General features: G+C 35.1%; 2 protein-coding genes across 2 annotated transcripts; one reads left to right on the plus strand and one right to left on the minus strand.

The window, feature by feature from the left end:
• Positions 1-535: 535 nt before the first annotated feature.
• Positions 536-5,882, minus strand: LOC311087962 (uncharacterized protein). The gene is made up of 8 exons (XM_084121500.1): positions 5,815-5,882; positions 5,226-5,462; positions 4,694-5,035; positions 3,241-3,543; positions 2,998-3,126; positions 1,680-1,763; positions 1,558-1,598; positions 536-1,430 (listed from the first exon to the last, which is right to left on the minus strand). The coding sequence occupies exons 1-8, from the start codon at positions 5,876-5,878 to the stop codon at positions 1,380-1,382; spliced, it is 1,251 nt and encodes a 416-aa protein (XP_083977626.1). The 5' UTR covers positions 5,879-5,882; the 3' UTR covers positions 536-1,379.
• A 153-nt stretch (positions 5,883-6,035) lies between these two features.
• On the plus strand, positions 6,036-20,359 carry LOC311087863 (uncharacterized protein). The gene is made up of 15 exons (XM_084121336.1): positions 6,036-6,073; positions 6,317-6,362; positions 8,844-8,993; positions 9,365-9,525; positions 9,743-9,956; positions 10,180-10,280; positions 10,525-10,662; positions 10,872-10,958; positions 11,010-11,022; positions 16,034-16,165; positions 16,266-16,426; positions 17,697-17,910; positions 18,772-18,875; positions 19,763-19,900; positions 20,026-20,359. Exons 1-15 carry the CDS (start codon positions 6,051-6,053, stop codon positions 20,117-20,119), a joined length of 1,776 nt encoding a protein of 591 aa, XP_083977462.1. The 5' UTR covers positions 6,036-6,050; the 3' UTR covers positions 20,120-20,359.
• Positions 20,360-23,693: the final 3,334 nt, after the last annotated feature.

Genomic DNA, 23,693 nt, shown 5'->3' on the forward strand with positions numbered 1-23,693 from the left:
ATTAACCTCCATTTGGGCTCTGAACCATTTTGAAATAAAAAACAGTTACAATGGACCCTTCTCTCAGACTGTGTTGACTGTCTCACAGTTACCTGTCAGGATTCAGGCAAGGAGAGCAGAGGTAAGTGATTCAAATACAGCTTTATTTACAGGCTTTATTTGCAGTAAATGACAAAAACAAAACAAAATCTAATTAACTGCTGCGAGAGTGTTTTTAATAGAATAGCCAAAGGAGTGACAGCAAATTTCACACAATTCTCTCTCCAGACTGTAGTAGCCTATGATTTTTTTCCTATTTTATAAAGTTGTGGAAACACTATCATGGATTTTTTCTTTTGCTATTGGAGCAAATGGGAATACAAAAATTATATTTGCTGTCATCTCCTGTTCACCACTATTAAAGTTTACCCAACTATGATGAATTCTGCTTCTGAGAACCCAGAAAATGTGAAAAGGGTCCATTACGGAAATAACAAACACACAAACTTTGCTAGTGTGTGACAGGTTAGTCCACAAAGTGAGAGTATAGAGGATCTAACAGCAAGAAGTGTATTTATTAAAAAAACAAAATACTCAGGGCCAATAGGAACATGCTGGAGAACAGAAAACCAAACCATATAAAACTGATGAGAATACAAAGAATAAAACTGCTTAGACTGGTAAGTACGACACACACATGGACATAACATGACTGCTCTTTTACTCACTTCAGTATTCACAGATGGAACAGTACATGTTTTTTTTTTTTTTCGGAAACACGTGTAACACTGTGCATTATGGGAAATGAAGTTAAACTGGCAGCATTAACAAAATACACAACAATAATTACACAAGATAATGAGGGGTAAAACAATTTGTGGGACAGATCAATCAATAAGAAACCTTAGCAACCAAGTACACGGAGACTAAACTGTTAAATAAAACCGAAGAAAAAAAAACGACAATAGGCCTGACATCAGGCTTCCTAATATTTTATTTAATATTTCACTGTAGTTGCAAAGGTTGCAACTCATATATATAATATATATACACACATTTTATATCTGACTTGACTAGTTGAAACATCTGTTGCAGTTTTCCACTACAGGAAATACTGTGCTATTTTTAACACAGTTTTATGTTATGAAACCACAATGAGGTTTCCATCTGGCATGCAAACAGATTGATCGACACTCATAGATACAGATGAAACCCTTTGCTTACGGATAGAGCAAACCCAAAATGCACTTGAATATAGAAAATAATATAAATTCTTAATTTTTAATATACAAAAATAATGAATGACTAGTATTAATACAGGATTAATTTGGTGTTTTCATTTCCATTTAGTAATATAACAATGGAATAAAGTTCTATACATTCATTTCCAGTGTGATGGCTCACAGTGCTTTAACAGCTGAGTAGATGACTGTAGAATTCCTGTCCAACACCTGTAGAAATTGAGATATACAAGCTTAAAGAGTGTATTAACTTTACATAAATCACAAACATAGAACATCATTAGCAAATCAAAATGATGCTCTGAAATGTTTATGAAAAGGGGGGTTTCATGCTGACCTCTGAATTTGCATGATCGGTTTTAAACCAGCTGTCATCTCCTGGAAAATTAATCAAAGTCATAGATTTAACACACTATAAAGAGCACACAGAGGTTAATGTGAACTTCCATCCCGCCTCACCCTGACTAGATCCTGCAAACGTCACTGAAGCATAATGGATGTCCTCATCTTCTTGTGATTTTAATCCAGTGACATGAACTTCATCTATCGAAACAATACTCCCTCATTTCAAATCTCATTGCAATCATAAAAACATGCATTATAAACATGGACACAGACACATAAAACATGCAAAACATTTTAAGATATGAATTAAAGTTTATATTTGAAACATGCACATGTAGTTATTTATAATGGCATAAAGGTATAATGGCATTAAAGGTGCTCTAAGAGATGTGACACATTTTTTAGGCCGAAACATTTTTTGTCACGTACAGCAAACATCTCCTCACTATCTGCTAGCTGCCTGTCCCCTGTCCCACACTGTAAAAAAAAGAAAAAAAAAAAAAAAACGCAATCTGTGTAGACAGCCCAGGCTCCACAAACGGCAATAAAACCAAACTGGCCCAGCCTGGACCACGAAACATAACAAAGACTGTTCCAGCCAATAACTGACAAGAATGATTTGGGGGTGGGGGTTGGGGGGGTTAGTGCGCATGCACATGAAGGGGGGTGTGGGGAGTGGAGGAAAGAGATGTTTGAAGAGGGAAGTAGAGGAGAGATGTCCTAGATAACGACAACGATTAACGTTAGAATAATATTCTCTTGAATTTTGATATGGCCGACACACGACCAAAGAGACGACGTTCCGATGAACAAATAGCAAAGAAGAGGGAAAAGGAGAAGGAAAGCCCAAAGTCCCGAATTTACATCAGAAAAGCCTGTTTCAGGAAGCATGGAAGGGAGGAGGAGGGGACGGGATGAGGAGGAAGGAGGGTCGAGCTAGCCTCCGTTTTGTTTGACAATACTTAGAACGTCAACAAGAAGTGATGTCACCCAACATCGCTTAGAGCACGTTTAAGTTCTCAAAAATCGACCCCCCCTCTTATACTCTCATCAAGATAACGGCCTCAGTGGCAACGCTAATGTGCAGATAAGCTAATGTCCCTTTAAGGCAAATCAGTTGGCTTGGCTGCCGTTTTAGTAACTTTTTTTTTTTTAATGTAAAAAATGGTATACAAGTACAGCTCCAATCTACTTGTATGGAGACAGACCAAGTCATGATAAAATCTGTTTCTTTCTGGCTTATCGAGCTAATAAGCATGCATATAGAGTAGGCTACAAAAAATAGGCTAATGTCTCTTTAAAAAGTCAATTCGCTTTTGTAACTGAAAGTCACAACAATTATCCAGCTGCCACATTGAGTGTAACAATTTATCCCGTTTACTTTTCTATGGAGCATCTTCTCCTCCTCATACTGTCTCTGAGATCAGCTCACCTGTTTTTCGTTGACGTTTAAAAACTAGAAGTCCCAGCAGCAGAATCAGCACAGTGCCAATGACAACAGTCACAACACACACCACAATGATCACGTTCTGTAGATGACTTTCCTGTGTCAAGATATCTTCTGCAGAAACATGGAGTCAGATAATACACCAACACTGCCCAGCAGCGTCATGACTACACAGTGACAATTCACTCTTTGTATGCTAGTACGTAAACTTAATGGTTAATTTATTACCTTGGTATGGTACAGTTGAGGTTTCTGTTGATGAGGAAAGACTGATTGTTATAGGAGCCAGAGCTCTGAGTGTATCCTCAGTAAAAACTGCACACTGCCAGTGCTCTGTTTCACTGCTGGACAGATTCACTGTGAGTTGTAACTTGTTGTTTTTCTCAGTCATAATTTGCTGTTTTCCCAGCACTCCTCTGTTCCCCTCCATCCTGAGCCAGACCAGCGTCACTGAATCAGTCACTTCAGAAACTTCACAGGTAAGATTCACTGACTGATTCCTCAACACACCATCAGGGGGCTCCACTGAGACTGAAATCAACAACTATATCAATTAACTTTTAAATGCAATGGGTCTCATTCATGAAACATTCGTAAATATACGAGTAAATATGTGAGTGATTTGCGCGTAAAGAGACATTCCCGAAAATTCTTCTCCTGATTCACAAATACTTCGTAAACGTCAGATTTGATAGTGAAATGTGTGTGTGGGTTAATGAATTCCAATCACTCGTAAATGGGACGCGCGTGCACGCTCATTCTCAATTACCATAAATCCCGCCAATTAAAACCGACTGACAGCTATATATGGGCATCATATTATGACACGAAACGAAGGATTTCAACATGTCTTCTCAAAAGCGAATGCTATTGTATTATTACATGTATAATTTTGGAAAAAAAAAAAAAAAAAAAAGCGAATGAAGAAGAGAAATTTCTCAGATGCAGAAATTGAAGTTTTATTATCAGAAGTTCATTCAAAACGCCACATTTTATTTTCAAGCGTACATAGTGGCGTATCAGGTCCTAAAAAAAAAGGATTTTTTTAGGTAATAGGCTACATGCTTTAGGTAAAAATGCTTGGCAGCATATTACAGATGCAGTTAATGGAGTTTCATCTTTTAATCGAACAGTCCCAGAAGTGAAAAGAAAATGGTTCGACATGAAGCTTGACTGCAACACTTGTAACTTGCGGACTTGTAAAAAAAAAAAAAAAAAAAAAAAACAGCTTGAATATAAAAAAATAAAAAAAACTTGTGGACTTGTGTTCCTTTTGCAGATGCTATTACTGGCTCTCGTAATACAAGTAAAAAGAAAAACCGTATGTAATTACTATATATAATACTTTTTCAAAATGCTGTGTAAATATGTACCCGATTACGTTGAATTAAAATGCAGTTTATTAATGAGCAAAACGTTCGGATGTTAAACGTACTATTTACGCGTGGCTGGGAGCAGGTGTAGATTTCTTTCGTACCAACTAACATTTGGGAAATACGAACATTTTAATGAATCCGAAAATTTACGCCAGAACCACTTTACACACGATTTACACAAAAATTCGTTCTGCTCGTGTTTCATGAATGAGACCCATTGAACAAATGTACTGATGAGCAAAATGTAGCTGAAAAATCAATGTATTTATTTTTATTGATTGATTGACTGATTGATATTTGCAAACCTCTGATGGTGTGAAGCATTGTGGTTGTATAGGGATTTTTTTGATCATTTGTAATACACTTGTATTTCCCACTATAATTGAAGTTCACAGGTGAGATGTGAAAGATAAACAACTGACTATTGTATGTGGTTGAAGAAAGTCTTCCTGGTTTAATTTGTCCTTTAACTTGAACTTTTCTTCCTTTTTCAACTGCTATCAGATCAGTCTGTGAATTAGGCCTCGGCTCCCAGGTCCACTTCCATCTATGGTATTCATTTTTAGACTTGCAGATCAGTGATACGTCACTATTATTAGAGCTTTGTCTGTAAATTGTATTAATTTTAGTATTTCCATTATATGAATCTGGAAAGACAATAGGTAACATGGTGAATTTCAGTGAATACATCTCAGTACATTTTAGTTTTGTCTGTCTTTATGCCTAAAGATTTTTTTTAAATGTGAGATTACTTCTGCATGTTTAATTTAGTATTCTTAATGAAAATATTATTATTTAGGCATACACCAAAGATTTAATATAAAATAATATACTTACTTGAACTGACATTAAGCGTGTGAATCCTAACCGTTGATACATTTCCATCTTCCATTAATCTACAGTAATATTTCCCCTGACTGTGTTCATCAACGGTGTGTAAAATGATGTAAGCAGAGTTGTTGTACAGTAGAGTGGTGTTGGATGTTGGTTCTCCATCTCTCTCCCACTGCAGTGTTGAGGATTCAGACAGGAGAGAGACCTCGCATCGCAAAGGCACATCATCGCCATGCTGAACTTTTAGAGAAATTAAATTAAAACAGAGTGAACAAATATGTGGGTCCCTATAACAAAATATTAGAATTCCTTTGGATAGAGTTAATCAATCACATCATTATAGTCACAAGCATAATGTTTACTCACATGTTAAATAATAATATGATACATTTAGTTACCTGGCTAGATTTATGTAAACTTAATCATGTTACAAACACAGAGTATTGTTAAAATAAAAATTACAGGTTTAGAAAACTCAGCATATCCTCTTCAACTAATCATAACTGACAAGTTTCTGGACAGAATCAACTTATTCAATAATAAAATAAAACAAAAATTATTTTTTATTTATGTTCAGGCTTGTAAAACTCACCCTCTTGAGATTTGCGACAAAACCCACTTCTCAACATTAAAATTAAAACGGAGATAATATGCATTCTGTTTTGTTCAGTCTTATTTTAGAGCAAGGAGAAATGAAAGTAGGAAGGAAATGTAGTGTGCTGTTCTTTCTTTTCTTTTCTTTTCTTTTTTTGCCTTTAATATATAACTTTTGACTTTACATTTTCAAATAGAGATATTAAAATAAACAAAAGAATACTGACGTTTTAAATGGACTGTTTGGGTCAGCTGAGGTAGGCCTACCTTTTTGGCATAGGCCTACTTTGGATATTTGAGAACAGGATCACTGAAAATGGCACATGATACATTTTTAGATAATGTTGTAACATTGTTTAAGTCTGGGTTGTTCACAAGTCCAGAGTTTGCTTACATTTTAATTTACAATTATTTTTGTGTCTTTCAGATGTGGTAGTACTCTTTAATTCCTAATGCTTAGATAATATCACTCTTTGGCCATAATAACACTGTGTCTTCAGGTGCTTCCGTCTTAGATCATCACAGCGTGTTGACTGCTGCCCTCTGGTGAGCACATCTGTGATTTTTTTTACAGTGCTGTGATCAAAGTAAAAAAAAAAAAAAAGAAAGAAAGAAAAAAAAAAAAAACAGCACTTCACATTCTAAAATGGATAAAGATCATTTGTCTAATAATAATAAATATATATAGAATGCACGAGAATATATTCTAAGAATACACGTAAATATACTTTCCTCAGTTTTAACTACATTTAGTCAAATTGAAGAAAGTTAAAATTATTTTAGTAGCGCCTGGTGCACGAACAAATAAACCCATTTTCTACTCTCGCGATATCTGGCTGTTGACATTGGAAAAAGTAAATATCAATGGCGACGTCCATAGCACTGCACAGTCTTATTACAATTTACATGGTATTATTTATCAAATGAGTCCAGTCGAGGCTAGAGTTCTTTTGTCAGACAAGAATTAACGGACTGCAACTTTGATTTGGAGTGTTTAGCGCGATATTTTACCGGCACGCACAGACAAAGACAGCGGCTGATAGATGACACAGCTCGCATGATCTCTGTCTCTGTGAGTTCCCATGAAGACCATAGACAGTATAAACGATGAAGACACGTCACGGACGAGACAAGGAGTGTGAATATCGCAACGTGAAAGACAAATTAAGAAATGTTATGTTATTAAACATGTTTTTAAATATAGTGATACATTAATATTGAAAACAATATATAATGTTGTAAATGTCGATTTTTAACTCCCTTTTTTTTACTTTTTAAGTAGACTACGTTAATCAATTTACGTAGGTTTATTACAAAAACATTAGCCCCTCTCTCCTCGTTTTTACGCATCTAAATATATCAACGGCATCAAATGAAAACTGGCTACATCTTTTGATCTTTTTATCATGAGTAGGGATGCTAGGGTGTCCCTACCAATATCCAGTGACACTGATATGTTCCTAGCAATAATTTCGATCAAAACTTAAAATATATTTATATAATCACTGTTTTCCGGTTGTGTCTGGTGGTTTTTATGTATTAGGCTTATTTTATTTAATCAGAAAACATCTTAGATTAAAATCTCTTACAAGAGCGTTCTGAGAAAAATGTACCAATTCATGGTACGCAAACGGTTAATATATCCGAGTCCCGCCTGCTTAACACACATCGCTAAACTGATTGACTTTGTTTTTTCTTTCTAACTTGTGAAGCGGCTCTTGTGTGAAGCATAGACTGTAAGGTGTGAAGCGGCAATGCTCCTCCAAAGGAAACCTAGATGCGGTAAGCTAGGGAGAAATCAACAGTTATAGTGACAAAATGTCCACACAAAGATGGCAATATCTGAAATACTTGTCGTGGGGATTTTTTTTATTTTATTTTTTATTTTTTGGAAAACAGCTGAAAATGTAAAAATGCCTAAAGTTTTCTGTGATAGGCAGGGTTAGTGTAGGGGGATATAATATACAGTTTTATATCCTTGATATTACTTGTTGAAATGAGAGGACTGTTTGAAGTTGAAACCCTTGTCATCCCAGTCTCATCAGCTGAGGCTGAAAGAAGTTTCAGTGCTCTTAGGACACTGAAAACACGGCTCAGAGCAATGGTCACAAGTGACACTTAACAGTATTGCTGTGTGCCATGTCCAACAGGACAAACGACATTATTGATGTGAAACAAATATGCCAACAGTTCATTTCCGTTAAAGGTATAGTTCACTTAAAAATGAAAATTCTGTCATCATTTACTCACCCTCAAGTTGTTTTAAACCTGTATGCATTTCTTTCTTCTGCTGAACCGACATTCTTCAAAATATCTTATTTTGTGTTCAGAAAAAGAAAGAAATTCATACAGGTCTGAAACAACTTGAGGGTGAGTAAATGATGACAGAATTTTCATTTTTGGATAAACTATCCCTTTAATGACAGATGCAACTCAGCTTCTGGGGATGTCCCCGTCCCCACCAATTTCAAAATCAAACCTACGCCCTTGATCATGAGTAAACTCCGGCACATTCAGACATTGTGTAATATGATGTCTTTACAAATCCGCTTTTGATGCTATTCAGCTATGCTGATAGCTATTAAGCTTTCTGTCCGTTTCTTTGTACCATAGTTTTCTTATCACTTTTTAATGATGACGTAAATTAATCTATGGAATCAATTAATGTAAACAAATAGTTCAAAGAATGGGTTTATGATCACTTTTCAGTGTTGGTGTAAATCAGGGTGCCCAGTCCTGTTCCTGGAGATCTACTGTCTGCAGAGTTCAGCTCTAACACACCTGTCTGTAATTATCAAGTGCTCACGAAGATCTTAATTAGCTGGTTCAGTTGTGTTAGATCAGGATTGGAGCTGAACTTTGCAGGAAGTTAGATCTCCAGGAACAGGATTGGACACTCCTGGTGTACAACGAAACGGCTGTGACGTCTTCCCTGCACCACTCTATTCAGACTATTATCATGGTCACTATTGGTTTGTCCCGCCTCTTGTTTGTAATGTCAAGTAATAATTAACTCTTCTCCTGCAGAATTTTCCTCTGAAGATTTGCTCTGAAGTCACAGTGAAGATGACTTTCAGAATGTTCGAAGGTAAACAACATGCCTCCCTATATCAAAAATATCGATTTGATCCGCCTGATGAGCTGAAGGAGCTTATTCTTCAGTATCTGGAAAAAAAGGTAATATTATTGTACATTTTGAGTGCAACAATCTGACATGTTTGTCCACATTATTGTGTGCATGACAGCTGAATGTTTGTTCGGTAACTCTAAGGCCTTTCCAAAATATCCATTAAATATATTAAGCCTATAATACAATTATAATACATTATTGTAGTAGTAGTAATACGAAATATTCATTAACACATACTGTTATGTGGCTGTAATAGTATAAATTTAGATAAGATAATATAAGATACCATAGCACCTCCAAAGTCATACAGTAGCTGATGTTACATAACCTATGCATATTTACTAATTTATTCATAAAATTCTATTCTCTCATATAATGTTATAAAAAATGTTATAAAATATAAAAACATGCTTCACAGAAAGGAAAGCCCCATCAGCTGGCCGTGGATTTAGGCTGCGGAACAGGGCAGAACTCCCGTTCGCTGACACCATATTTTCAGCAGGTGGTGGGCATTGATGTCAGTGAATCTCAGGTGGAGGAAGCAAGAGCAGTGCAAGGGTTCCCTAACCTCAGCTACAGGTCAGTAAAGCATGTTTCTACTCTTCCTTAACAAACAACTCATTCTTGTCCCATCTCTTCTTTACTCTGATTGTGCAAAAGATATGGAACAATGCACCTTTATACCTTTGTAGAACCTTGAAAGAACGACATTAGGTCTTTGAGACACAGCATTGTGCAATACAATGCTAACAGTTTACTGTGGTCTAGCCCTATCAAGTTTATCATTAATTGACAGAGTTGGCACTGCAGAGGATCTGCCATTCCCAGATGGCTCGGTGGATCTGCTGACGGCTGCGTCTGCAGCTCATTGGTTTGACGCTGAAGGTTTTATAAAGGAGGCTGTACGTGTCCTAAAGCCTCATGGCTGCCTGGCTCTCTTTGGCTATGGAGACAATATGAAAATGCACCATGAGTCCTGTGGTGATCGACTTAATAACATATATGAGGAAGTAAGCATATACCAGAACTATGTACTGTACAGTATATATGAATTGAATATGAGTACACAGAGCTGATTTAATAGTAAATTATGTAACAAACTGACACTGTTTAATATTTAAATACCAAAGCTTCAGCTTACTGAATGCATGTTTATCAAATTTGAAATTGAACTGCTGCATTGTGCTCACAGAATAGTGATATCTGCACTCTGATGTTAATTTATCCTGCTAGGTAAAGCAAATTCTGCTGCCCTACACAAGCACTAGGGTAACTGGGGCCAACAGTAAGCTAAAGGACTTATTTGAAGCCATACCCTTCCCAGATAAAGAGAGGTACTGTAAACTAGAGCACTGCACTGTAATGAATAATTAACCTTCTGTGTCAAAATGAGCCTCTACACAAATCTGCTTGTCACATTTGCTTTCTTTTGTATAGCTCAGTTTGTGTTTAAAATAAAACATATTTTGTCTATACATTATTATGTTAAAATAACATTATTTTTTACATATTTTATTTTAAATAATGCCATTTTATGGTTTCTGATACCTTTGTAATATTCTGTTGTGTCTTTGTGAGGATTGAAATAATTCCAATAAAGCTGCAGCTGAGTGTCAAGAACGTAACTGGTTTTATTCAGACGTTCTCCATGTACCAAGCCTATCTGAGAGCCGATCCAAATGCTGCAACTGCGCTGTTGGAGAAAACAGCGTCACGGTAATTACTTCTTTCTCAAAAACTTCAGCACTTCAGGGATTTTACTGTCATGCAGCATTTATGGTTTGCAATACAAAATTGTACTGCAAGTTTCTCTTTGAGGAAACAATGTTAATTCATTAATCAAAATATTAGATTACGCTAATATGCTTTTTGTCCTTGATATATGATATTGATGGTATATTTACCTGTCACTTATTCTGTTCCAGTATTCTAGATGAGTTGAAAGAGTCATCAACAGAGACCAAAGTTGACTTTATAATGGAGTACTTCTGTGTGCTTGCATGTAAACCTGAGTGACACATGACTCAGTCACATGAACCAACACTCCTGTGCTGTCATCCCAGGTGTTTATCTAATGTAGTTCATACATAAGTTTTAATCTTACTTCGTCAATCAAGTTGTTAACAAATCTGTGAGCTTACAAACACAATATTTTTTTATAATTTCACATGAAATATTCTGAAAATATAAACCACTTAGTTTTTCACTATGTATTGTGATGTTGCAAAATGTTACTTTGAAGTAATTTACTCTACAGCATACATGCATTAATATAATGTTGTTTAAAAAAACAATAAAATCAATGTTTTATTTTTATTTTTTGCAGTTGTGTAGTTTTTCCACATGAACAGTAAACATTCACTGGATGTCACAGAAATTTTTACTTCAATCTAGGTTTTGTAAAAATGTAAATTAATCTTTCTTAACACCCACACTTCAACTAAAGCTTTTTTTATTTTTATTATCTCAGTGTTGGGGCCTGGGGGTAACGCATTACAAGTAACATCAGTTACGTAATCAGATTACTTTTTTTAAAGTAACGAGTAAAGCAACACTTTTAAATTTACAACAAAATATCTGAGTTACTTTTTCAAATAAGTAACGCAATTGACTTTTTCTCATTTATTGACTGACACCTCTCCTGTCCCCATGTTGAGAGAAATTTGGAGTAAGAGGCAAATGTGTTGTGTTCACTCTGTAAACATGATGATTATTGTAGTTCTAGACTAAATGTGAATATGCATTTACTCATCTCACTTGCACAAAAACAGGTTCAGTTTTCCTCAAAATGAATAAAAACACTGAAATGCAAACTCAATATTACACAAAACTGAAATAATTAAATGTTAAATAATACATAATTGATGTATTTAATCTCGCTTTATTAACCAATATCTTTGCTGTTGTGTTGACCTTCGGTGATCCAATTCAACCATACTTTAAAGCAAAAAATGACTTTAGTTAAACACGTTTGTGTGTGTGTGTGTGTGTATATATATGTATATATGTATATATATATTTATATATACAGTGCAATGCATAAGTTAATACACCCATGCTAAAGTTGACTAAAAAGAGGAATAAAAAATCATATTTTGGAAATTGAACTTAATGCCTTAATTTAAAAAATTAGGAAAAATCCAACCTTTTAGGACACCAATTTTCTTTGTGAATGAATAATGTATCGTAAATAAATAAATGTTCTTCCTTAAAATACATGGTGCATAATTGTGTACACCCCTATGTTAAATTCCCATAGAGGCAGGCAGATTTTTATTTTTAAGTATTTTTTTTTAATTAATTTTTAGGATACTATGCATCCTGATAAAGTTCCCTTGGCCTTTGGAATTAAAATAGCCCCACATCATCACATAGCATTCACCATACCTAGAGATTGGCATGGGGTACTTTCCATAAGATCATCTCTCAATGCAAATCAATTAGCTTTTAGGCTAACTGAAATAAAACCATGCCAATCTCTAGGTATGGTGAATGCTATGTGATGATGTGGGGCTATTTTAATTCCAAAGGCCAAGGGAACTTTATCTAGACATCTATAAGATCTTTCGCAATAAATTGATGACCCCAATGATGGATATGATAAATGAAGCATTCAATATTGGTGAACTTCCCCTCTCCTTGCGTTCAGCCCTCATAACTTTAATTCCTAAGCCAGGGAAAGATCCCACGAAATGTGGCTCTTACAGGCCCATTAGTCTTTTAAATTCAGACACAAAGATAATTGCTAAAGTTTTAGCCAGTAGACTTGATAAGTATTTACCTTTACTGATTGATTCTGATCAAAATGGTTTTATAAGAGGTAGACAAGCTTTTCATAATATACGTCGTGTGTTAAATGTCATACACTCATCAAAAGGAGTCTCGGATACAGCTTTACTTTCTTTAGATGCCGAGAAGGCTTTTGATAGGGTGGAGTGGGACTATCTTTTTGATACACTCTCTCATTTCGGTATCGGTCCGTATTTTATAAAATGGATAAAAATTTTATATTCAAAACCCACAGCAGAGATATTGACTAATAATATAATCTCTAAATCTTTTCCACTCTCTCGAGGCACACATCAGGGATGCCCCCTTTCGCCGCTTCTTTTTACATTGGCTATTGAGCCTTTGGCTATTGCAGTGCGAAGAAGTGGAGATATAGCAGGGATTACAATTGGCGGTCTTGAAAATAAAATAGCTTTATATGCTGATGACATTATATTATTTCTATCCAATTTAAGTACATCTGTGCCTTCTTTATTGTGCCTAATTAAATCATTTGGATCTTTTTCAGGATATAAAGTGAATGAGTCAAAATCTATGATCCTATTTCTAAAAGAAACGGAACGTCTCACACCTCCCTTCCAGACCCCCTTTAAAAATGCTCATGAAGATTTTAAATATCTTGGTATTAATATCACCGCAGACATAAAAAATTTGGCTACCAGTAATTATAATAATACAACTAAATTTATCACTGAATCAATTAATAAATGGTCATCCCTACCAATTTCTCAGATTGGACGTATTAATATATTAAAAATGAATGTTCTCCCAAAATGTTTATATTTATTTCAATCAATTCCTCTGCCTCCACCACATAATTTTTTCTGTAATATGAAGAAGCTTTTCACCAATTTTATTTGGGCAAATCGACGTCCCAGACTGAGGCTCTCTCTTTTGTATTTACCATATGAGAGGGGAGGGTTGCAGTTGCCTAATCTTAAGTGGTACTACTGGGCAGCTCAGCTAAGAGCAGCAATGTTTTGGTTTACAAATGATAATTCTATCCCTTGGGTACAGATGGAGGCGAGCACAACTCAAAAATTGCCGTTGAATCTGTATCTGTATTCAGCACCCCTGCCCAAACTGAAAAAAGCCACTTCCAACCCCTTTGTTAAAAATACTATTGTGGTATGGTATGACGTTTTGAAACATATTGGACAGATTCCACAATTATCACAATTTACCCCTATTTGGGGAAACACTATGTTTAAACCAGGGACACATGATGGTGGCTTTAAAATCTGGGCATCAAAAGGCTTGAACAAGGTGGCAGATTTATTTAGCAATGAAACTATGCTCAATTTTCAGGAATTAAGACAAAAGTTTGATTTGCCTAAAACCCATTTTTTTAAATATCTTCAAATTAGGAATTTTATCAATAAAACACAGCATTTTCTTCTCTTACCAGAGCTGTCCCCTTTGGAAAAAATTACTCTAAATCACCTTAATGGTGCTAGGCAAGTTTCCTTGTTTTATAAACTGATCTGCACTAACTGTAAAGAAAATACGGAGAAAAAACGTTTGGCTTGGTGTCAAGATATAAGTGAGAATATAACTGAAGATGAATGGCAGAGTATCTGCTTAAAGGCCCAAACCCAGACAATTAATACCAGGTTTAAACTTCTGCAGTACAAGTGGATAATGAGAGTATACATAACTCCAGAATTGCTTCATAAATTTAATCCCAACATTCCCAATCAATGTATAAAATGTAACCTAGATATTGGAACTTTATATCATTGCTTATGGAAGTGCCCTCAAGTTCAACTTTTTTGGGAAAAGGTATTGGACTTTTTGTCTCTGGTGGTGAAACAGAATATCCCCAAATGTCCTAAACTTTGTATATTTAATATTTTCCCTGTAACTTGCTCTTTAACTAACTCTAGTAAGAAAATGTTGACTTTCTGTTTATTACAAGCAAAACTTGTAGTGGCTCGTCATTGGAAAAACACAGAAATCCCTAATATTAAACAATGGTTACAGGAATTGTCTGCTTGTTTGGCTCTGGAGAAACTCACATATATTGTTAAGGGAAAACCTGGAAAAATTTTCAAAGTATGGAACCCCTTTATAGAATTTTTGAAGGAAGCTGAACCAAATAGTTTATTTTCTGTGTAACCAGATATAACATTCACCATGTTATGATTAATGTACCATTGTCTTGATGCTTGTATAGTATAGATGTTGTTTGTTTATTTTATTTATTATTTATTTTCTATTATTTTATTATTATTTTACTGTAATTATGTATTTTTATTTATATATTTTCCTGTGTTTGTTTTAATGTAAATGCTTCAAAAATCAATAAATACAATGTTGAAAAAAAAAAAAAAAAGAAAACATATGGTGCAACAAAGTCCAAGACAGGTGTCACAGTGTCATATATATATATATATATATATATATATATAATTATTATTTTTTTTATTATTATTATTATTTTTTTTTTTGCTGAATAGTGTTGAACTATATTCTCCGGAGTCACTTCACTTTTGGCGTGAAAGGCCTTAACATTTGCCAAAAATACCTCTTACCAAAAAAGTCCAGCCCAGGTGAGAAAAGCTAACGCAAAAGTAACATAATTCATTACTTTCCATAAAAAGTAACTAAGTAACGCAATTAGTTAGCCTACTTTTTAGGGAGTGATGCAATATTGTACTGCATTACTTTTAAAAGTAACTTTCCCCAACACTCCCTGTTCATCATCAATATCAACATCAACAGATTGGTTGAGCATTATGCATCTCTGTACTTTAAAAAAAAATATTTTCATATAATGAAATCTTTAATGAAGTTAATCTTTCTTAACTTTCCTGCTTACATTACTTGTTTTACGAACAATCTTATGATTTTAAACTAACCCGAGATGGCTTTCAAAATTACTGTAGGGTAAACTTGAGTGTAAAGTTTTTCCCTGCTCTGATATCAATTTGAATATTTTACTTCATCCTCCCAGCATGACATCTAGTTAGCCTGGAAACCTTTGATCCCATTCTGCTCATTGAAAAGGAGATGTTCATTAACCTTGAAAGGACTTTTAGTGTTCTACTGCACAGTGAATGAGCTAAAACCTCTGTGTGTGAGCCACAAGTCCTCATTAGCAAACTGAGCACATAATGGTTGGCCAAAAGGAATGTTTTAAACAGCTTTGTGCTTTTGTCAAAGTTGATACTGTGTCAGCGTGTGAAGAAATAAGTAGGCTCTGAAACCGAAGATGGCTCCTCCCGTTTCCTATATTTTCCTTTCCTCTCAAGTTAGTATCCTGACTGTTCAAATCTCTCCAGCTTCCTGATTTGAGAGGCTGTACAGCTTTCCAAAAATGTCTGTACGTTTGTTTGAGGGTAAAGAACATGCAACCTCATACTGGAAGTACAGAATTTCTCCTTCTGAAGAGCTCATCAGCAAGGTTCTACAATTCCACACGAGTAATGTAAGACTTTTGTCATGACTGTTCATTCATTCATTTGCCTGCCATATATGCCATTTTATTTACGTTTGGACATATTGTACACTTTACTGTATTTTCTCAGAAAAATGCATCCAATGACCTGGCAGTAGATGTTGGTTGTGGGTCAGGACAGGGAACGTTGCTCTTAGCACCACATTTTACTCGTGTGGTGGGAACAGACATCAGCCCAGCTCAGCTGGAGATGGCGAGGAAACATGTCAACATTCCAAATGTCTCTTACAGGTACTGTAGGCAAACAGCTTGCCTTTGTGTAAATAAATCAGCTGTCACGTTTACCTTTTCACACATCATCAACACACAACACTTTGCTTTAAAACTAATGCAGAAACATTTAATATCCTGTCGTTTTACTACAAAAGGGAGTGTTAATCTGAGGAATTGTGCAATTGAGCCTCAGAAATTGTGCTTGGAATTATTGTTAATTCATTGTGGAACTAGAGTCCAGTCATTTTAAGCCAAAATGGGGGTCAACCTTGAACAAATTGCAACAGAAGCAAACTCAACTGATTTTGTATCCTCAATATGTCCTGAGTAAGGAAAAATAAGCCCCGAAGAATCCCATTAGGGGAAAGTTTCGAAAAAGACCCAAATATATCCTAGTCATACGCCTATTCATTATTTTTCTTATGTGAATAGGGTAAAAATTTTAACCTTTAGATATCACCATGAAAATTAATGAGTTGATTACTTACATCAAGACAAACAAAAAATGTATTACAAGTTTTTTGAAATTGTTTGTTAACATGGACAAACGGTGCATAATCTAATTATGTATGTGCTAATTTGCATAAATACCACAACAGATCTAAACATTGCGTATAGCCAGGTGAAAATGTCTTGTTGAATCTTGTTGACACATAACAGTAAAATACTTAATGTTAAGGTCTGAATGGAACCAATTTAGGCTACCCATGAACATTAATACATAGAGGCAGGAAGAAGTACTTTAGAAACCAGCCTTTTCTGCATTTCTGTCACAATGGATCAAACACACCACTGCATATGCACAAAAATGCCAAACTAATCAAGGAGGAATATTATCAAACTTGCTTATCTAGAGGTTTTTTTTTTTTTTTTTTTTAATGACATTTTATTAATTTATTTCTTTAGCAGATTATTTTATCCAAAGTGACTTTCAAATGAAATGTATGAAAATCGTGTGTATAACTTACATACACACATATATATATATATAATTGCAAAGCATTTATACATCATGATCTTATTTGTTGTACTGCCTTTATGATTTTTTTTATTTTAATTAAAGAGTGTTGTTTCCAGACAGGATGATTCTCTTTACTGTTTTGCAGCAATGAGAATCATTAATGAGTAATTCATTGCAATTTAAAAAGATTTGATTTCAGTATTTTTGTAAAAAAGTTTTATTTATTTAGGGGTGAAATAAATCATGATTATGTCCTTGATTTTGTTCTCTTCATGAGTTTAACCCATAGTATACATGCTACTGTTTTCATTTGTTTGAAACACAAAGGGAGAGTCCAGCTGAAGAACTGCCTTTTGAAGATGGCTCTGTAGATCTTGTGACGGCAATGTCTGCGTTCCATTGGTTTGACCATTCACGTTTTCTTCAGGAGGCTCACAGAGTGCTTAAGCCTAATGGCTGCCTCGCACTTCTTAACTACACCATGGACATGGAGCTCAGCTATGGAGACTGCTCAGAGACTTTAAACCACATCTGTAATGAGGTAGGAATCATAAGAATTAAGATTTCTGACTTATAAATGCTTATCAACTGTCTGAACATTTGTGTGTGTGCCACATATACTGAGGACATTTTAGAAGTTCTTTGAAATGATGTAAAATTTTCATATGACCAATAATATAAAAAACACCTGATCTTCTATTAAGTCATAACAATAAAACATTTACTCAACACACATTGCCCACCCTATATTTATAGCACTACGACTGATTAAACTACTAGTTCAAAGATCAAAATAATAATTTATGTAAGCACTATACTTTCATGAAGCCTATTATTTTCACTGAAAAGTCCAAATGTTAAAACAGTATTTCAATATGGGTCAGAACTCAGACTTATTCTCTACATTTTACACGCTTAAAAAAAAGATTCAGTGGGGTTTTATAGGATTCTTGACTCAGTTTTAAAGACTTTATGCCAAAAATGTTCTATATAAGGAGAAATGTCTTAAATTATTGCATAATACGTTATTACTAATTAATTATCAATTCATAAAATGTAATTGATTAAACATTAATTCAAACAAAATGAAAACTAAATCCATTAAATGATGGGAACCTCTAAAAGGTTCTATAATGTATAAGCACCTGACAGAACCCTTTACGGTTCTATGTAGAGCCTTTTCTTCTAAGAGTGTAAATAAAAAAATAAAAAAACTGTTGTCTGAGCCACTGGTTTATTCCTGAGCTTTGAATCATTGTCATGTTGCGTGACCACACTGATGTGTTGTAGCATCTGATATGTTTTGGCCGCCCTGATGTGCTGTTTGATATTTTCTCTCATAAACAAGTGTTACAATTTTTGTCTCACAACTATAGAGTTATATATATATGTCTTATTACAGTTTTATGCAGTGCTACAGCCTTTCCGGAACCCTTACCTGGGTGCCAGCTCCCTCGAACTTTACAAGAAAACCTACGACTCTCTCCAGTACCCAGTTAAAAAATGGTAATGTAGTTCTACATTATCCAACTAGCTGTTAAAATGTTAATTTTTGTTATGAACTGCTCCGAGATAAGAAGGTTGAGGATTCAAATGCAGTTTATTGTTCAGAGGGTTATCCAAAGACGTAATCCAGAAAACGGGCAAGAGGTCATAAACACAAAGTATGCAGTCCAAACAATCACAGGGACACAGGCAAATAGGAAAATCCTAGGACAGGCGGAGATCAAAACCATGGACATGGGAACAACAGACAGAGCGCTCAGAATTGAAGTAGAAACACTAAACAAGACTTTGAAAGTCTCAAGACTGAGAAAACCAGGCTTATAAAGAGTGAGCTAAACAAGGTAATGACACACAGGTGGATGTAATCATGGTTGATGAGTCCAGGCAGAGGATTATGGGGGATGAAGTCCATGATTGAAAGGGAATAGTCCGGGGTAGACTGCCCTCTGGTGGCAATGACGGGCACTCTGGTCACTGTGACAATTTTGTAGTTAGGTGAAGACAGTTCAAAGTGCAACCAGTCTTAGGTTTAGTGACTGGAGATGGTTTTGTTAAGAGAAGTTTTTATTTTATTAAGACATATTTATTTTATGTAAGAGAAGCTGTTATATTGTGACTATAGCCACAGTTAGGACTTGTTCTGCCTTGAGTTCCTTTTTGCTTTAATAAAAAGGATGTCACACTAAGGACACAATTTTTCATTTTAATGCTATTAAGCAAATTCATTATGTGTGTCTGACATAACAGACGGTTGCTATGCAGGATCATAAATAAATAGAAAAATAAATAAATAATGTCAAAGCTATTTCTTTATTGTGAATTATAACATGGCTGGAATGCTGTATTGACCAATCAGAAGCCGGTCTGCAACTGTGTTTTGTCTCAAGGCAAGATGTTTTTTGGGTGAGGAAGCCTGTACCTCTCTCTGGCTACATTGGCATGGTGGAGTCTTTCTCCGCTTTCCAGGCACTATTAAAAAAAGATCCAGAAGAGGCCAGACGACTCTCAAAGGACATTGAAAAAAGGTATGAGATATACTGTAGAGTTCTCTACACCAATTCATGATTGAAATGTCAGTAATATACTCCTGTGAGTGTATCACACCATCTCTTTCTTTCTTTTTTCCTCACACTCTCATTTTCCTGTAAAGACTGTTGTGTGCAATGGACGTGATATCCTCGGAGACAGAAGTTATCATGGGAGTCAAATACTTCTATTTTCTAGCGTGCAAGCCAGCAAAATAATGATATTCTTTAAATCTTCATTTATATGATTAGTATGATTTCACCTTGTTATTCATTAATATTCCTAACGTGATCAATTAACTGCTAATTTAATTACTGATTTAATTGAAACCATCAGGTTTCATAACCAATAAAAAGTAATGGTAACACTTAACTTAAAGCCTTTGTATAATGCACTATAAATGTATTCATAATCTATGTTATAATGCATTTATATATTTTAATAAATAATTGTACCAATATTTGCAGATTTCTCATTACATCTGAAATAGGTCGTTTGCCATGTGTTTTGAGTTATACTTTCTAAAGGTGTACCAATGAATAGATAAATATTATAATGTATTATACCTGCGGTTACAATTGTTCATGAGACCATACAATGCATTATGAGATGCATTACAAGGCATAATTAATGCATTAAAAAATACTTTTATAATGCATTATAAAGGCTATAATTGTTACCAGTAATTTCTTTACACTTTCAATACACATGGGATTTTAATCATTATTTTCGAAATTTTACGTTTTTCAAGTTAAAAAGTAGTTTTTACAAATGATTTTGGTTCATCTTGATTTTTGAAATTTAATTTAATAAAAAAAAAATGTAATACTATTAGATTATGTGTATTCAAGTCATTGTCTTTATGAATTGTATATTTAATGTTTTTGAATAAATTACTAAACTCAGACAAAAATCGTCCAGTAATCGTCCATGTACAAGGTGTATTTGAAAGGGCATCCACCAGGGTGCAGTGTTGACTTGATCATGCAGCAGTAGCTGAGAGAGAAGCAGCATGTCTACCCAACGTTGTCCATCGGTACAGCTGCCTGCCTGGGACGACACGAAATATCAATTCCACGGTACAGTGATTAAACACAGGCGCAATACACAGCTTCAAAACACACATCGAAACAAAGTAAACCTTGAGTGACATTTCTGTGTACACTTCAAAAGGTTTGCCACAATTCTCTTCAAACAATCCAAATGTTTGCTTGAACCATCCATTTGTGTTCTTTTGAACTGCTCTCGTAGTGAGGTTTAATTTTAGCCTTAATTAGTCCAGTCAAATGAAAAAGAAAAAAACTTTTGATTCAAACACAAAACTTTCCATAATGATATTTTGGGATGGCAGACGTCAGGCCATAGGCCTACATTGTGATAAGAGTTTGTAAGTGGTTGTCATATTGTGTGTAGTTGTGAAGATGCACAAATAGCCTGGTGGTTGGGAAGAATGGATATGACAGGATGTGCATGTTTATATCTCTTACCTAGAAAAGTAATGCACAGACCTATCAAATGACAGCACATGATACAGTGAATGTAAGAGAATATGGTGCCAACGCTGTGAGGCAGTTGATAGGAGACACTACACAAACATGTTGATGAATTGATTCTTCTCATTATCCCAGCATTCAAGCCGAGGAAAGTCAGGCTGCGTCCGAAATCACATACTTTTTTAGTAGGTACTTATTTTGAATAGTGAATTACTTTACGACCGCTAAAAAAGTACGTTCTGGTATAAATGTGTGTAGGCTATGAATGGCCCTGTCCCAAATGGCGCACTTCATGTGGACTTTCAGTCTCGTGGACTACAAGTCTACAAGTCCGTAGGCCGTCCCATTCAGTATTTTAACGCTCTGAAGTGTGCTCAGCAGCGCCCCCTTTGCACCCTTGAAGCGGTCTTCCGCGAAGCCCGCATAGATGCAGGCTCCACACACTTTAATATTACGGTTTTTATGACCTAGATGTACATTTTACCAGTTGTTACTTACAGTTTATACAAACATTATGGTCATCGACCAGTTGATGTCTCAAACATAATAATAGTGCGTTGAATAATACAATCACATTATGATTCATTAAATAAATAGAACCGAATGTCAGGGCTTTACTGAGTCATATCACATATGTAAACATAGTATGAATATTGATACCTGTAAATTCATCTGAAACTCATGCACATTTTTCATTAGCCTATGTGTTAAAATTGTAATCTTAGTTCAAATGGAACATTATGTATTATTATGTACGACTGTATACATCATTTAAATAAGCATGATGTAGGCCTATCTATTGTCTAATGCCCAGGTGGCATGCACAATATCAAAATATAGAACTGTAAAATTAGGCTGTGTAGTTGACATGGAGATAAGACGTCGGAGCCCAAAAATTTGATTTCTCCTGTCCAACAACAACCAGACCGTTATTTCCAGCGTGACGATCGAGTCTGTCCCAAAAATACCTCTCAATGCGCTCTCGTGGACTCGCGCCAAGGGCCCTATAGGTCTGCACCATAGACTGTAAAAAAAGATGGACGACGCCCCTTCGCTCTCTTCCATTGGTGAGAACTGAAGCCGCCAGTGTCCCGATATGGCGCTGACATCTTGGGACTTGAGTCTGCGCAGTAGCGATCTTGGGACCAGAACTGCGCAGTAGTGAGCAGGAAGTAAAGTCGCGAAATCAACGCTCCGCCCTCACTCTCGCAGAATGCACTCTCCCTGAGTGCACTTTTTAAAAAAAATGATTGCAGTACGACAAGAGGCTTGTTAAAATAAAGTAAATACAATCCCCTCAGTCCTCCGAAGATCCAGAAAAAAAAAGTCCGTTGGTGCTTCAGTGACTACTTCGCTCAGAGAACCTGTCAATCACAGCTGTCAATCATGACGTTACACCACTGTTTTTATAGCATCACGTAACTAACTAAAAAACAACTTATTTTAAAAACAGACACTTGAACTTACATCAGCGTGATAAAAACGACAGCAAATGAAAGAAACTAGAGCCCGACCGATATGGATTTTTGGGCGCCGATGCCGATACCGATAAAAAAAAGCCAGATACCGATATATCGGCCGATATTATTTATGTGTATATTATAATACAGTAGCAATATTATTTATGTGTATTATAGTACAGTAAGTTTGGACACACTTTCCAATTGGTGTGTACAAACTTTTGATGGGTACTGTATATAGAATACACAGTATAAACAGAATAAATACATAAACGGTTTGCAATGATCACTCAAATGTGGTGATCAAACACTTGTGTGACAAAGATATGTAATGGAGGCAGGGTAAATGATAGAATGAGAATTTGAGCTGTAACCAAACTAGTTTGCATTGCATTTTATATTATATTATATTCTAAATACTGTTGCATAATCTTCACTAACGACTTTGTCTTTTAATTTAGTCACATTATTTAAAACATAACTTGTATCAATAAATATATCAAAAGTGTCACTGACAAAACCTTATCTTCTATTTTTAATCTTAATTTCTCTAATATCTACCAGTGGAGGAAGAACTCAGATCTTTTTAGTAAAGTAAAATTAATAATATCATAATGAAAACGTTTATAATTACATATGTACAGTAGTTTTATACTATTTTAAATAAGTAGTAAGCAAAATGTACTAAACGTGAAACTAGTAGGGCTGGACCCGAATATTTGAATATTCGTTCGGTGGGTTGGTATTCGATTTGAAAATTTGACATTTGAATATTCGTTTTTTTTTTTTTTTACATCTGGGATCCCCCGCGAAACGGTTCTCATTCGCGCTTGAATAAG

This window comes from Abramis brama (assembly GCF_963993115.1).
Source record: "Abramis brama genome assembly, chromosome: 8".
In the NCBI taxonomy this organism is placed as follows: Eukaryota; Metazoa; Chordata; class Actinopteri; order Cypriniformes; family Leuciscidae; genus Abramis; species Abramis brama.

Excerpts from the sequence above, each read along its gene's own strand:
- LOC311087863 (XM_084121336.1), top strand. The coding sequence starts at position 6,051 with ATGGACTGTTTGGGTCAGCTGAG. Across the intron at positions 10,281-10,524 it reads CCCTTCCCAGATAAAGAGAG|GATTGAAATAATTCCAATAA; the intron begins GTACTGTAAACT and ends TGTCTTTGTGAG. Across the intron at positions 19,901-20,025 it reads TCAAAGGACATTGAAAAAAG|ACTGTTGTGTGCAATGGACG; the intron begins GTATGAGATATA and ends TTTCCTGTAAAG.
- LOC311087962 (XM_084121500.1), bottom strand. The coding sequence starts at position 5,878 with ATGCATATTATCTCCGTTTTAATTTTAATGTTGAGAAGTGGGTTTTGT. Across the intron at positions 5,463-5,814 it reads TTGTCGCAAATCTCAAGAGG|TTCAGCATGGCGATGATGTG; the intron begins GTGAGTTTTACA and ends TTTCTCTAAAAG. Across the intron at positions 1,599-1,679 it reads GTTTGCAGGATCTAGTCAGG|GAGATGACAGCTGGTTTAAA; the intron begins GTGAGGCGGGAT and ends TTAATTTTCCAG.